The 16,511-nt window shown below is 30.0% G+C and overlaps 1 protein-coding gene across 2 annotated transcripts in view; it reads left to right on the forward strand.

Annotated features, from left to right (window-relative positions):
• The window catches only part of Nha1 (Na[+]/H[+] hydrogen antiporter 1), a 98,208-nt gene that overhangs the window by 67,407 nt on the left and 14,290 nt on the right, over window positions 1–16,511 (forward strand). For both annotated transcript variants that reach the window (XM_089631281.1, XM_089631280.1), the window contains exons 2-5: window positions 7,375–7,515; window positions 12,422–12,543; window positions 12,951–13,038; window positions 13,740–13,885. In XM_089631281.1, coding sequence (XP_089487407.1) covers window positions 7,388–7,515; window positions 12,422–12,543; window positions 12,951–13,038; window positions 13,740–13,885 — 484 coding nt within the window. In that variant the 5' untranslated portion in view covers window positions 7,375–7,387. The remainder of the gene's footprint in view (window positions 1–7,374; window positions 7,516–12,421; window positions 12,544–12,950; window positions 13,039–13,739; window positions 13,886–16,511) is intronic.

Genomic DNA, 16,511 nt, shown 5'->3' on the forward strand with positions numbered 1-16,511 from the left:
CTTTAAAGCTACACTTAAAAATGTAGCCTTTGTCTGTTTAATACTTATATAATAATATTAAATAGTTTCAACGTTAACTATTCACAACTTACAGAATAAATCCAAAACAAGGTGCAAAACTTTTGTAAGAAAACTATAACACGAGAAGTTTTTGTTGTGTATAGGGAATACGAAGAGAATTAAAATTAATTAAAATTTTAATATTAAACAAACAGTCCCTTTACCGTAAAATCGTAATTTTTATTTAAGTTTTTGTTTTATCTATGGAGTATTTTTATAAATACCGTTAAAAATTTGTGCATTAATTAAAGTTTATTTTTCTGGTTCTGGTCGGCGTCGCATAAAAAATATCAATTTCAATTTCAAATTCATAATATTTTTTATTGATTAAAACGTGCTTAAATGACAAATTACAAAACGGTTCGAATTTGAGTATAGCGGGGCGTAGGTAACTCAATGTGAAAAAAAGATACAAATGTTATTATTACTTACGCTTTTAAATTAATTTTAAATCCGTGAAATTACATGAAATCAAAAATTTACAATCTGATTGTAAAAATAACCGGAGTCAGTGTTTTTATCAACATTTGATAATACGGCTTCTGTAAAAATGTAAACATTTTCACGTGTGGAACATCTGCGTCAAAATCGAGATCGATTTTTTTACGTAAAATCGTTGATTATGATCATCGTTCACAACACACATAATTGCCAGATATAATTGAAACAAAAATAACTTTTCCATGTCAAATTTCTTAAAATACTGATATAATTTTTGCCATGTTGACAGTACTTACCTCACTAGATAAATAACTAATAGGGCTGTTAAAATTAGACCTCGCGTCTAAGAAAGTCTGTTTCAAATGTTTCTCTTATTTAAAATTTTTGCCAGGTTGACAGTACTTACCTCACTAGATAAATAACTAATAGGGCTGTTTTAAGTAGACCTCGCGTCCAAGAAAGTATGTTTCTAAGTTTCTCTTATTTATTAAAAAAAAAAAACGAAATTTCCTCCGAAATTACAAGATTTGTGAGTAGGTACTTAATTATAAACCACATTTTTTTTATCTTATTTCAACTAAGGAATAATGCAATTTTTCCTATTTTAATTACAATTCTTTCTTCAGACACAGGCTACGCTCAGTTTTTTTCTGATGTAGGATTCTTAAACCAGCTAAAACTTATACAACTTCACCTGATCTATATTAGGTACAAAATCTTCAATATTAAAACGGTATTTGTAAAAAAAGGTTTCATTTTAAATAAGAAAGATTAATCTGCTAAGGGTGGCAGGAGAAGTTTTCTTCAAACATTTATAAATATTAATAATATTATAAACTCAAAAAAACTTTTAAAGGGATCTACAGAGTGTATACTGAAATGTTGTAGTTTTGCGTTTCAAAATGTTTAACGGCCAATAAAATTTAGAATTTATGCGAAAACTCAATATACATCAACACTCCACAAAAAAAGGAATAAACTTCCCTTCCTTTTACGAAGTAAAAATCACAGAACTCATTACTATACAGGGAGGCGGGGAGTAAAGTGCACAAACCTCGTGAGGTGACTCTACATGATGGTAGAAGTAAAAATTTAATAACTTTTTTCAAAATTCCTTTGGTTTTTTTTTCCATAAAAACAATTCATTACTAGAAAACTACCTTAGAGGGAATAATTGCGTGATCTTTTTTATACAAAACTTAAATTTGGATTTGAGGCAAAAATACCCAAACAAACTGAATAATATATTTTTTATCAATAGCTAAAACAACCATCTTGTGCTACTTTATTTATTTCTGTTTCAAATTATATAATATATAATTATATAATAATAAAAAACATTTTTTCACGATTTCAGAAGCAAATTTGGCAATTGTTTGTGACTTAAAGGTAAAAAATAATTTTGTCTTTTCTACAATGCAAATATACCCAGTAAAATGTAAAATTTAAAAAATATGAATATGACTAAACGACTGATTTACGTTGGAATACAAATTTGTCTAATTTAAATTTCAAATCCCTACACAAAAAACACCTTTTTCCAATTTTTTTAAATATATATTTCATTATAATATATTGTAATAAAACAAATATGAAATTTTTTTCCATCCTAATTTTACTGACCGTAACCGGTTTCGGCTCGTTAAAGCCATCTTCAGACTGGTACAAATTATACTTAGTCTACGGTTTATATACATAACATATCGGGGAGGGGTGGTCTACAAGGCCCTTCAATTATTCTTAGTCTACGGTTTACATACATAACATATGGGTAAGGGGGAAAGGGGTGGTCTACAAGGCACCCGCATATGTTATGTATATAAATCTACGGTTTATATACATAACATATGGGGGTGCCTTGTAGACCACCCCTTTCCCCCTACCCCATATGTCATGTATATAAACTGTAGACTAAGAATAATTTGTACCAGTCTGAAGATGGCTTTAACGAGCTGAAACCGGTTACTGTCAATAAAATTAAAGTGAAAAAAAGATTCATACCTACTTGTTTTATTTTAATATATTATAATGGAATTCCACCATGAATCGTCAGTTACAAAAATTGAAATATATTTCATTATATTTACATTGTAGCTTGGGAAAGATTATTTTTTTAATAATTTATCATTATCTCCCAAAAAATTGTCAAAGTTGCTACTAAAATCGAAAATAATTAAATTCTTTATTTGCCTGTATTTTATATTTTAAAACCCAAATAAATAAGGCAGCACATATCCGTATTAGATATTTGCTATACCTTTTGATTTAAAAATATATTCAATTTGATCAAGTATTTTTGCTTCAAGTATAAATTTAAGTTTTGTATAAAGAAAGCCGCGCTACCGTTCCCCTCAAAACGTTGAAATTTCGAAACAACTATTTCATCTCTTTTACTTGTACTATCATGTAGAATCACTTCGCGAAATGTGTGCACTTTATTACTGGACACTTTGTGGGTATAGAGCGGTGAAGATCTTTCAAGAAATACCGACCAATTTAAAAAAATGAGGAAATGTATTTAAATTTTAAAAAGAGTTGAGGAAATATGTAAACGCGTAATTTAATATTGTGTATATTGTGCCATGTTTATATCAGCACATTTTGTAATCACTGCATATACCTACATAGCCTATGTACTATTTAAAGTTAAATATATAAATAAAAATATTTTTTTTTAATTTTGTAAAATCACGTTTTAGCTAACACGTGAACATTATGGACAATTATCCCCCTTCTCAATACTACGGAATACGATATCTTATAAATATTATCTTCCATGGTGTTTATATTGATATTTCCCATGATAATTTAACTATCTTTTGCCCAATGAATATGAATATTTTATGATTGAGTTTTGAATGTGATTGTTAATCATTATCATCAAATATGATATATATTATTATTATTACGCTAGAGTATCGACGGTCTAGGCACTCTGATTGGTCGAATTCAAATCGTATGTTTCGGGTAAATTCCGCATAGGGGGTCTGCAGGCAAAAAAATACCACTCTGGCCCTCAATTTTAACCAACCGTTAGGTTCATTTCGGTTTGCAGGCGTACGGATCCCATAAAATAATACTTGAAAATTAAGACCCGAGTTCATACTGAAATAGGATCGCCACATGTAATACGAGATTTTTCCAAAAACATCGGTTCCTCTCATAAAATTTTTGGATAATATCGAAGAAAATATGTTTTAGAAAGTTCATAATCCATTGGATTAATAAAATTACAGTGAAAATTATCCACAATTACGTGATTGTGTTTGACGTTTATAAAAAATCACGCGTTCTTCGAATATGGCCGATATAAGAACGAACCAAATGACTGTCGCGAATATTTAAATATGCAGTAACAATACACATAGTTATGCAAAATTACTTGACCATTAACAGGCGTTTAATAAGAAGATTTCTTCTGGAAGTTTATCACTTTGTGATGGCATTATTTATTTTATTAAAACACAAATAACTTTGTTTACATTACTTTATTATATAGAACCTCTATATATTTCATGAACGAAGTTCACCTCATCAGGAGTATATACTGAAGTCAAAAATTAAATATAGATTACAATTGGAAAGAAGAAGTGGAAGGAGGGGGAGGGGTAAGAGTGGGCGGAGTTTATCAGAAATAAGAATTACAATATCGTTAGACGGAAAAGACCAGTTGGGTAGGAAAATATTTAAAATTGGGTTTATAATTGTTTTTTTGCTTTTTCATTATATCTGATTTTATATTGTCATGTTTTCTAACTTCTAAAATTTCAAAAAATTATTTATTTTCGATGCTTTATATCCTGATTGAATTATTTTAAGGCCTGAATTTTTGTCGAAAGTGTGATCATTATTCAAAAGATGATTTGCAAACTCAGATTCACTATTTCCATTTAAAGCCCTGAGATGTTGTTTAGTTCTGACTTCAAAGTTTCTATTGGTTCTACCTTTGTAAAAGAAATTACAATCATTCCAATTGAGTTTATAAACTCCTGATTTTTTTGTTTGATTTTCGCTCTTTATTATCTTAATTACTAAGAATATATTTCTTCATTTTGTTATTAGTGTAAAAAACTAGTTTAATAGTACCAGGAATGTTTTTATATATAATTTTAGAAGAAACGTTATCCACAAATAGAATTCTACGCCATTGTTTATTTCTATCTTTAGAAAAAGGGTAAATATACCATTTAAAGAAAATATGTTTATTTTTTTTATTTAGTATTTCAACTTTCAATTTATTAGAATAACCGTTATTAAATGCTATTTATTTTATGAATATATTGTTTTATGGTTACATGCTATTTGTTTTTTTCTTGTCTTAAAATACTTCACACAGGATATAAAGCATCGCAAACAAATAATTACGAAATTTTAGAAATTAGAAAACATGTTAATATAAAAGCAGATATAATTAACAAGAATTTTTTTTTAAACTCTCTTTTAAATATTTTCCCACTTAACTGGTCTTTCCCGTCTAACGATATTGTAATTCCTAATTCTTATAAACCCAGCCTACTCCTACCCCTCCCCCCTCCTTCCACTTCTTCTTTCCAATCGTAATCTTTATTTAATTTTTGACTTCGGTGTATACTTACTCTGATGAGGTGATTTTCGTTCATGAAACATGTATTGGTTGTATATATTAAAGTGATATTAACAAAGTTATTTTTTTTAATAAAATAAAGTTTAATCGGATAACATTATTTTATCTATTTCCGTTGTATATCAATGCATATGTACACAATAAAATTTAAACATTATATTTATTGGACAATTTGCATAGCGCCGCTTTTGTGAGATATCACTTCAGGGACGCTATATATTAAAATAATCTACCTTTATACATAGATTTTTACTCTCCTGATGAAGGTGTATTATATAATCTAACTTTAAACTTAATTAGATACAGTAACAGTTGTAGGTAAAGAATTACCATCAGTTGGAGTAAAATTAACACCTTCTAATTAAACCGACTGCTAATCTCATCACACAATTACCCTCCTTTTATTTATGAACACGGGTATAATTAATCATTATATAATAATCTATTATTTCAGTCAACATTGTTATAACTAACTTTAATTGTCGTGACAAACTGTACGATATTGATTCAACTTACAGACATTGACGGTTGTTAGACATATTTTAGCACTGCAAGTCTCCTATGAGCAAATTATATTAGATACGATAACAGTTAATATCAGGTGTAGACATGTAGTCAATAATAGTGTTTCATTTGAAATAATCCATCACAAATACGTCAAATTTAAACAACTGTCATTCTTATTTTGCCTAAATTGAGCATGTTATTATTCATTAACTCTTTCCTGGTCCTTGATTTAACAATAAATTACTTGTTTTGATCACAGTGAAGCTGAGGTAATAGTTTCTAGACTAATTTGAAATAAACATGAACTAGAAATACACAATTCGCTGTGGTAATAAAGAAAACACATGTTATCGTTTAGTGGGTGATATTATCCAAGTGTTGTTTCGCCGAGATCAAACTGATTTTAGTTATCTTTACGATACGTTCATATTGATACGGATCTAACAAAATAGTACTCTCAAAGAAAGGCGACAGCGAAACGTAAAGCAGAAATTTTTAATCCATTTTAAATGGTTTGTAGGAATATTTATACACATCGATGTACAGAGGGAATTTTTTATTTTTATAAAATATAGCCATGTAAAATTTTTACCTTTACACAATTTAGACAGCTCAGTGACTAGATCTGAAGAGGTGAGTTTTCAATCTATCCTAAATAGAACGCAATTTTTTCTCGTTTTCTCGTCTAATTTCCTTCTGTGGAACTAAATAGAACAGTTTTTTCTTTTCTTCTGTAAATAATTCCATGAAAATGGGATAAGTTGAAAACCGTATTTTTGCGCCATCTCGTAGTGTTGCGTTGTTGTGCATCTTGGAAAATCCGCATCTGTTAACTTTTTTTTCATTCTTGACAGTTTATCCTACAATTCTGAACTAAATGCAGGTACTTGCATTTTTGCATTACCCTGCTTGTTTTCAGTCTTCACATAACTACAAAGACATCTGTGCCCCACTCATCGATTTACGAAATACGCTCAAGTCATAATTCCCGCTAGGTTATTATTTGAGCTATATTCTATCACAACACCCCGCACAAGCGCAAACGGGTTGTGCACACTCCGATATGCACAAAACTATGTTTATGTGTTAGAGCAGTGGAGATATATAAATCATCACGTGCATTACAACACATGTGCGAACCGCTTTGACGGCAAGGGAATTTTGCACCAATTTGATCATTCATAATCCAATGCATCTGGAATGAATTCGATTATGTATATAATAATTATAGTTAATACGATAATTTACATTGTTCCATAACGCCAAACATTCACACTTAGGAACTCGTGCAGGTGAATTTAAACAGTTTCGCTATATTATTAGCGATGAATTGCGTGTTTTTTTATCAAGATGACTATTTATTAAATTATTTTACAAATATAAATTAGTGTGGAGAATGAATTGCAATAGTTACCTCAGTTAATAATTTGTTTGCTTATATAACGTACTAGGTATATTTTGGAAGTGAAATCCACTGCTGGAAATGTCAGTCACAGGCCGCCTATGTGAACCATTTTCCAGCTTGCAACATTTAAAAAAAATTCTAATCTCAGCTTTTTCTTTTCATTGAATGGTGTTTTTAAGGGAAAATAACCCATCTTGGTTTCTGTGTTCGTAAACTGTCTAAAAAAAGAGATTTTAAAATTTATAAAAGTTATTATTATTTAACTGGATCTGCGCTATTCAAAAAAATAGATTGTGCCGTCTTTCTCGTTTACTTTTGCACCAAATAAATAACTGTTTATTATTTTATTTATTTCTAGATAGATCACCACAATGGCTGCTATAAAGGAGTACCCCTTCGATGAAGTTCCTGTAACAGCTCAGCCTTCAGGACGTAGGGTTTCCATTGTCACAGACCCCATGGACTCCAGGAATGGATATGATAACCATGGCTTCGACAAGTAAGATTTTTTAGTTACCTTTTTCCGTGAACTATGATATTAATAGCGGAAAACCATAAAATAATAAATAAATACACTTTCCTGCTTATATAGAGAAAGGATTCGGTGAAGATATGGCATCCAAGTGATTCTAAGGTCGGATAATATCAAAGTTCATGGGTTGATATAACAGGGACGATGTATGAGTATGAATACGATTGACGCAAGGAGTCCATCCTCACTGCCCTTGCACACGGGGAATTGGAACTATAATGAGAATGTTACTTATTTTCTAAGCAATGTTTGAATATTGAAATAGCTACAGTGAAAATAATCTCGTGAAATTTACTGTTTCGAAATTAACCGTGCCATCCATTTTATTTTTTGGCGATGATGACTTTTTAATGAAAATTTGCTGTAATCAAACCATCACTTGTTATTTTGGTTATTTTTGCCGTTTGAATAGCTTCACTCAATTATATGCTGGTTTTTAATGCCACAGAACCATAGAAGCGTTATTAATGTAGTGATTCAATTTTTATGTTAAATTTCAATCGTGTATCCAGCATAATTTAAAATATCGGCAGGCATAGTAGCTTGGTACATTCATAGTAGGGATACGTGAAGATAATGTGTATGGCCGAAATGGTCTCTTTTTCAGTTAATAATAATAATAATAATAATTGGATATAGAATGTCGTTGTGTATTGAAGCGTTTTTATTATTATTATTTATTAACTTTCAAAAATACAGTTTTTTACTATTTGGTCCCGTTAAACTGATTGATATCAGTTTGTCAACGGGTTCTTTTAACAATTACTTTTTAAATACTTGACTTATATAGCGCCGTTTTTGTTCAAAATCACCTCAAGGGTGCTGTACAAATTTATAATACATTTCTACTGTGATCTATGTTATTACTAACTATTTGTGGAGATAATATACAGTACAATACTTACCTGGTAGGTCACTTGAGATTAACACTTAATTAACATTATCTAATTGTTTATTAGCGAAATTTAGATACAGGATTTAGGACATAGTTGGAAAATTGAATATAACTGGATTTTCTCTCAGGAAAGGCATATTTAATATTATAGTATAGTTATTTTCTTCTGTCAATTATTGCTGAAGAATCAGAGGTGGCATTGTTAAGAATAATAGTTTTTAGTGAGTGTTTATTCAAACGCGATGATATCTGATTTCATTTTAGCATTAGCATTTTCCATCTATGTCTGCCTTAGTCACCTACCTTCGTATTTTGACGCATATTATCACGTAATTCAAATATCAATATCCATAACACGATATCTCTCGGCACGGATGCTAAGTATGGTTGCAACGGTTTCAATGCTACTTATAATGTATAACTAGTAACATGAAATTATTATGCAAACAGATATTTAATAAAATAAGATATATTTTGGATTATTTCATTAAAAATGCCCTTTTCCTACCTAATTATGTCGACAAATAATTTACTTAATTTTAAAAAATTTTCATTATTTCCGATCTTGTATACTTTTAAATACTTGTAAAAGGCTTGATCCTGTGTAGGGCTTTTATATACTCAATCCGATACCCAACCAAACCTCGCATCGCGGGTTTTATCGGCGACTACGTCCTCCCTCATTGCACTAGCAACATTTTCCGCTTATAATGATGATAGTTAGAGTAATTCAAATATGGTTTCAGTGCCGGCAACCCGGGCGTTTATTTAAGGTTGGTTCTGTACAGATGTTTTTTTTTTCATTACCCTCCTCACTAGACAAAGTCTGTTCTGAGACTGGAAATTAACAATTAATATATAAACCACATGTTTAGTAAAAAATAGTAAAATAAAAAAAATAAAAAAAATAGTAGTAAAAGAATGAGTAATATAAAAATAGAAAAATAAGTGTAGTACTTGTGTTGAAAAATTATGTATAAAAATATGAAATGAGTAGGATTTCGTATTATAATTAATTGTAAAATTATGTAATATTGTGAGAATTTGTGTGCAGTATGGTTTGTAAAATGCATTAGATGTTTAGAATATTTCTAATATCTGTTCATTCTTTTACCATCAACCAGTTTACAAATCTTTTGAACACCCAATTCAAATTATTTGGTAAGACGTAAGTTTTAGTTTGGGTTAGGAACATGTTGAATATGTGAGGAGCCAGGAAAGATTCATGTCTTTTAGCGAAATTTGATTTGATATACGGTACCTACTTGTAATTGTTTGTGTGTAATTGCTCTCGTGTTTTGCGAGTGAGTTATGTGATGTGGTAATTTTTTTATGCAGTTTTTGTAGATGATCTTCTTTATGAACAGTTTATTTATGTCTAATAAGTTTTCAATCATTAGCTGTTCTGTCGGATGTTGATAAGGCTTTCTAAACATAATTCGAATTATTGATTTATGATTAATTTTAAGGGATTTGAGATGAGTGTCTGCTGCTACTCCCCATACTGAAATACCATACATTAGAATACTTTGACAAAGTGCAAAGTATATATTTTTTAGCTGATTTAATGACATAATATTTAAAATAGAAAATAAAACATTTTTTAACTTATTTCCACTTTTTTATTTTACCACTACCGGTTTCATCCTATTATGGACATCTTCAGGCTGGCAATTGAAATTCTTTTGTTACAGAATTTATACAAAATTAGGTACACAATGTCAAGGTAGGTACATATTATTGGGTTCACGATTGAAACAAAGATGTTGCAACATCGTGAACCCAATAATATTGTTTCAATCGTGAACCCAATAATATGTACCTACCTTGACATTGTGTACCTAATTTTGTATAAATTCTGTAACAAAAGAATTTCAATTGCCAGCCTGAAGATGTCCATAATAGGATGAAACCGGTAGTGGTAAAATAAAAAAGTGGAATTAAGTTAAAAAATGTTTTATTTTCTATTTTAATAATATATAATTCCACCAAGTATAACAGTATAATAAATAATGACATAATATTTCGTATTGTTTTGCAGATGTATGATAGTTTCCGGATTTTTTTTTGTAATTAGGTTAATTTGGAGATCCCATTTTAGATTATGGTCAACAGTTAAGCCGAGATATTTGATATTATCAGCATAATCTATTTTGTCACAAGTACAGCGTGTGTTATTTGTGGAAGTATTGGTGCATGGGTGAAGATGTAATTGTGGGCGACTATCTGGCTGACCAGCTTTTGTTTTACTAAAAGTCAAGTATTTTGTTTTAGAAATGTTGAGCGTAAGAAGATTATTCATTAGCCATTTATTTATTTCAATCATCCCTGCTTCTGTGTTTTTGTAGACCTTTTCCCATGATTGTGCTTTGAATAAAATTACAGTGTCATCTGCGTAACTGATTACTTTGTACTCTATTTTTCCAAAGATTATCTCAGTTAGACTATGTATGTAGATGAGAAAAAGTATGGGACCCAAGACGCTGCCTTGTTGTTCAAAACTTGGGATTGTTTGCCTAACGTTTTTATAAAAATATTTTTTTACAAATTAATTGTCTTAAAGCCAAGTAGTAAGCATTCAGAGATGGTTTGAAAGGGAGATATGTAAATACGAATATTAGAGGGAGCGCGCTAATATTAAAAAATATGCGAAAATGGAGAAGATATATATATATTTTTTTTTATTCTAGATAAAAGAAAATTACATTTTTCACTTATTTAACTAGAAATAACATATATATTATAAGTAAATATATTACACACTGATATTATTCACTTTCATTGTTTCGTTGATTGAGCATAAAACTGAACAACTTTTTTTTAAATGTACCTATACTTTTTTCATTTTTAATTTCGTCTGGGAGGCAATTGTATATGTTGCTTCCCTCGTAACCAATGGATTGCTTGCCATAATGAGTATGTATGGTGTTTATTTAAAAAAAACACGAATCGTTTGAAATAGAACAAAAATCTCTCGATAAATGCTTAAGTGAGGTTTAATGATACACTGTGATTTTTTTCATGCCTGTAACAGAACAAAGGGTGTTTTTAATAAGTTTCGGAGCCTACTTTGCGATATTTTCTATCGAAGGAATTTTATATAATTAAAGTTGCGGCATAACAAATGTATAGATATTATCTTAAAAACTTACATATATTATTGTTGAAACTCAAAGAGTTAACGAGAAACTTGTTATAAATCGGTAGAAATGGTACGGAAATGCCCCGGGTATGGGGGGGCTTAAATGTTTTCAATTAAATTATCAATTACTTTTGACATTAAAACATATTTTATTTATTGTTAAAAATAAATCGCATAGTGAATTTTGAAAATAATTCAAATTTTCTGAAAATCCAAATTTTAGATTATAGCAGGCATAAATAATAGTAACCAAGAAAATCCGAGGATAAAAAATACTCTACGGCAGTAGGTAATCTTTGCTGCTTCAGTTTACGAGATGCCTCTCCCACGGAGGATTACTTAATTTTAATTAAGATTAAACGTTATACCAAGCTTCTTATAATGAACAACTCAACACCAGCATAAAAAATCTTAAGACGAGTAAAATTTTATACTAGCATACCCATTAGCATTTTAATAAAGGCATTGAATTTATAATACACGGAAGATTTTGCGACACCATCACATTTTTATGAATCTTTAAAGATCGCTCAGCATTATCCCATTTGCTTTTTATCCATTTCCAGAATGCTTAGCACGTTAAATAAAATATTTGGATGGAATATTCGTACTTACGCCAGCCATTTAGTAAACGGAGAATTTTCAGAGATGGGATTGCAATCCAATTAAACTAGTGCAAGTTTAGAAACTTTGAACTTACCACTGAGCTTAAACATTTTCCAATTTTATTCACGTACATCACATTAACTAATCTTCCTTTATTTTTTGACTAAATATAAGCAGAACTTTAAAAATGAGATTTTGTACACTCTGAAATTTTGTTTTAATTTTTATAGAGGCCGGAAGATATCTCAAGGGAATTCTGACACAGCGGAAGCAGGACCAGTTAGACGGAAGAGTATACTTCACACGTCCGATAATGCCTCCTTAAAAAGCCATCACTCTTCACCTAATGACGGTAAGAACCTGTTGAAGAAAAGATTTGAAGATACACTCACAATCACCCTTTTTAAAGACGTCCAGAGTCGAAAAGTTGCTTGATTTGGCTTTAAATTAGTTCTCCTCCATCCTAAAAATATCTCCGAAATAACTATGCCTTACATCACTACTAATTAAAAATCACTGTAATACGATGACTATGCCTGGAGTTAGAACGCCAATTTAGAAAATGCCAATTAAATTCTAAGATTAGTAAAAACGATTATTATGAACGACCAACTATAATATCGGTTTTCGATATCTTTCCATTTCACAATTTTATTTTCTAAAACTTAAACTCACAAGAATCATTCAGTTACAACATATTATATCTTATCACGACTTTCATGACCCTAAATATAAATAGGTTTTTTTTTTCTGTTTCAGACAAATCACGAATGAAGAAGGTTTCGATAACAGAATCCATGTATTCCAAGAAAATAAGTGTCCAAACCGATCATGATGCGATTTCAAGGTAAAAATAATATGATGTTAGATTTTTACGGCAAAAAGTATTTTTGCTATTTGTTTTTGGGGTATTATGCCGTGTTGCACCCTGATGATAGACACTGAAAGGTTGTCCGAAAAATTGGCTTAAGAAGGAGTTGGCGCAACACGGCATAACACCCCATAAACAAATAACAAAAATAAAAATAATATACTTAAATATAAATAAATTGCTATGGAATATTATCCCCACGTAATAAAATACAATTTTTTTTTATTCAAAATTGTCACCCTCTAAAATAAAGTTTTCTTTGAAGACCACCAAAAAATTTGTCAAAGGAGGATGCTTAGAAAAATAATTATTTATTAGGTTTTGCAAGTCAGCTACCAATATCAAGTAATTATGGTTCCGTGATAACTCAATACAGTGACAATTCAACACACTTTTAAAAAGTGATATAAAGTCATTGATTTGAAAAAAAATTGATTTGACCTAACCTAACCTAATCTACTTAACTCAGTTAATAAAGTTTTTGTTTCATCACTTTCCATGACTTTATATAACTTTTTAAAGATTTGATGAATTATCATTGTGATGGTATTATCCGGTCACCAGAAATTATATATCAGGTACTGCACGTCAGCTTCCAATATCTAGTAAATATTCACCACATCATCATTTATTCCAAGTTATTTGTTATTTAATGGCATTTTTTTTATATTTTTCAGGTCTTGGTGGTTCTCGTTTTGTCGAAAATGCCACGGACCTGATATCACTCCCTCTTGGGAACCTTCTTTCTGGCAAAAGGTTTGCCCTTACCCCATGTGCCCGACCTACCGCCATTTCGCACAAATCCTAAGTCTTGTATGCATAGGTAAGTTCTAAACGTCATAGTCATAGTGCGTACAAAAGTAAGTTAACCACTCTATATTAAAACAGGTAATATATAAAGTTAAAGACAGGTAATATTATCATTTTTGAAGATTAAGCGCTCATGAAGAATGAATTAGAAAAAGAAATGTAAGTTAGTTTTGAAACTTGAAGCATTTTTTACTGACCATATGGTGACTTATCACACAGCAAAAGCTCGTCTTGTAAAAATAAATGTTTGAACGTAGCCAAGTCGTCTGGCTGTAAATTTATTTGCTCGTCCCGTTTCCCTTTACGTTTTCGAAAATCTGTTGCTTTCACTTTATTATTCAAGCGAGCCTTACATTGACCAGATGGCTAACTTTGACTATAGATGGCTAACTTTAACTAGATTGCTAACCTTGTATTCCTCCATGAGGCTATCTTTGACCAACTACTCAATAATATTAATAATTCGTCCAGCTCAAGTGAAATAGTTGCAATATTAACAACTCTGGCCGCTAGGGGAGCTAGTGTGGCATATTGACTTTGACATTCCTATCAATGGCGGCAAATTGAATTTATTTAGTACCTACTTGTTCGCGGTGTTTTGCGTTTTCTAGATTTATTTATTTCTATACATACCTTCATTATAGTGTCTACAAAATTATTTACATTTGTATATATATATATATTTAAAACTGTTAATATGGTGTTTGTTTTATGCTGGGTGTAAGGCAGGTTTGAGTAGGTGACACCGTGGTGGGTAATGTTATATGTTTCGCGAACACCTCACCAGGAGAACCGGTGCTGTGTCTATTTTTTTGTCAATATTATGACCAATATTTACAAAAAATGTTCCAAAAGTTCTGTGTGTATAGTTTACGGATACAATAGCTACAAATCACAAAAACGACTTAAAACGAAATATAATATGAGTTTGTTAAATCCTACGAAATTAAATGTTATTGATTACGAAAAATAAAATTTTTAAAATATTAGGGTAAATTCATCAATGCTCTGTTAGGACGGGTTGTTCATCAAATTTCAACGTTCATTTCCGGGTTCTGTGAAAATCCTATTCAAGTTCTGTTATTATATCATTATAGCCTAGTTGCTTGACAAAACTGAAATTAAAACAGAACTTTAAAAAATCTTTCACAGAACTTGAAAATGAACGTTGAAATTTGACGAATTGTTCAAATTCTCCGAAACAACCCGTCCTTAGTCTAGTTCCATGTAGATGTTATGAATTTACTATTGAATATATATATATATATATTTTATTAATATATAATACATTTTTACACACTAAAAGTATTTTATTACCTTTCTGAACTATCAAAGACAGAATAGTCACTTTAATATTTTTGTATATGAGCAAAAAATCAGTAAGGTCGTAGATGGATTATCTAATTTTTTTTCGATTAAAATAAAATAAAGAATATATTTCACATAAAATCCATCGTATAAGAATAAATTAAAATCGCAAAACTGACGCACAGGCATGTTGCCATCAGAATGTACGGGAAATGTCACAATTCTGAGGTATTATTAATATTATAGGGTATTTGCTTTGACTTTGATTCAGTAATGATTGTTTTTTCAAAAATGTGAAATCCTCGTGTTTACTTGGTTTTTTCTCAATATTATGGCATATACCTGCCTGAATAAGAAGAAGAAGAAACAAATGGTATTATTCTTAGGACAAATGGTACAATTCCTAATTTGATTTTTTTTATATGATTATAAAATAATTAATAAAATAAAGTTATGTATTTAAGTACTTACCTACAAATCTTATCTTACAAGAGGTAATTTTGTTTTGATTTATTAAACAAAAAGATTATTAGAAACATACTTTTTTGGAAGCGAGTTCTATTATTCACAAAACTACCCGCAAATAACACCACCAAATACTAAATAAATTCAATTTGCTGCCACTGAAAGGAAAGTCAACATGCTACACTAGCTCCGTCTAGCGGCTAGAGTTGTTTAAATTGCCACTATTTCACCGGAGTTGGACGTATTATTAATATTATAGGGTATTTGCTACGAATAAGTTTCATTAATGAATGTAAGTAAAAGCCAGAAGTATCTCTTTTTATTTATCTCAGATTTAACCTTAAATGCATACTGTTGCAAAACTGCAACATACCGTTCAAACCACCTTTAACTCTTTGGTGTATACTTAATGCATGCCGTTTTAGAATTATCAAGTTCACGGTAATATATTTTATCGAGTGGCATCACCTTTTTTTTCTTTCGCGAATGTCAAATGTCACTTTTTCTTTAACAAAGTGAAGATTCTCGAAAATTGGTTGGAGGTTAGAATTACAGTTTTGTTTTGCTGTTATTATTTTGATTTTCTTAGGTAAGTAGATACAATAATACAATACTTATATATAATAACTCGTATTTTTCCGGTACACTTATTAGTTTTGAGAATTTTTTTTTGGTTTTTTATTTTTTTTCATACGTAAATTGTTCATATTAATTTTTATTAAATACACGGTGTTGTAAATCTGCAACAATTTTTTTTAATCAAATATCATTAAAAAATTACAAAAAAAAAATCTTTATATTTCCTTGCATATGCATGTAAATATCTACAAAATATATTTTTTCCAGAAAAATAAATAAATCATGCA

The sequence above is a fragment of the Hesperophylax consimilis genome, chromosome 4 (genome assembly GCF_061612785.1).
Source record: "Hesperophylax consimilis isolate HC1 chromosome 4, BYU_Hcon_1.0, whole genome shotgun sequence".
NCBI classification, from domain to species: domain Eukaryota; kingdom Metazoa; phylum Arthropoda; class Insecta; order Trichoptera; family Limnephilidae; genus Hesperophylax; species Hesperophylax consimilis.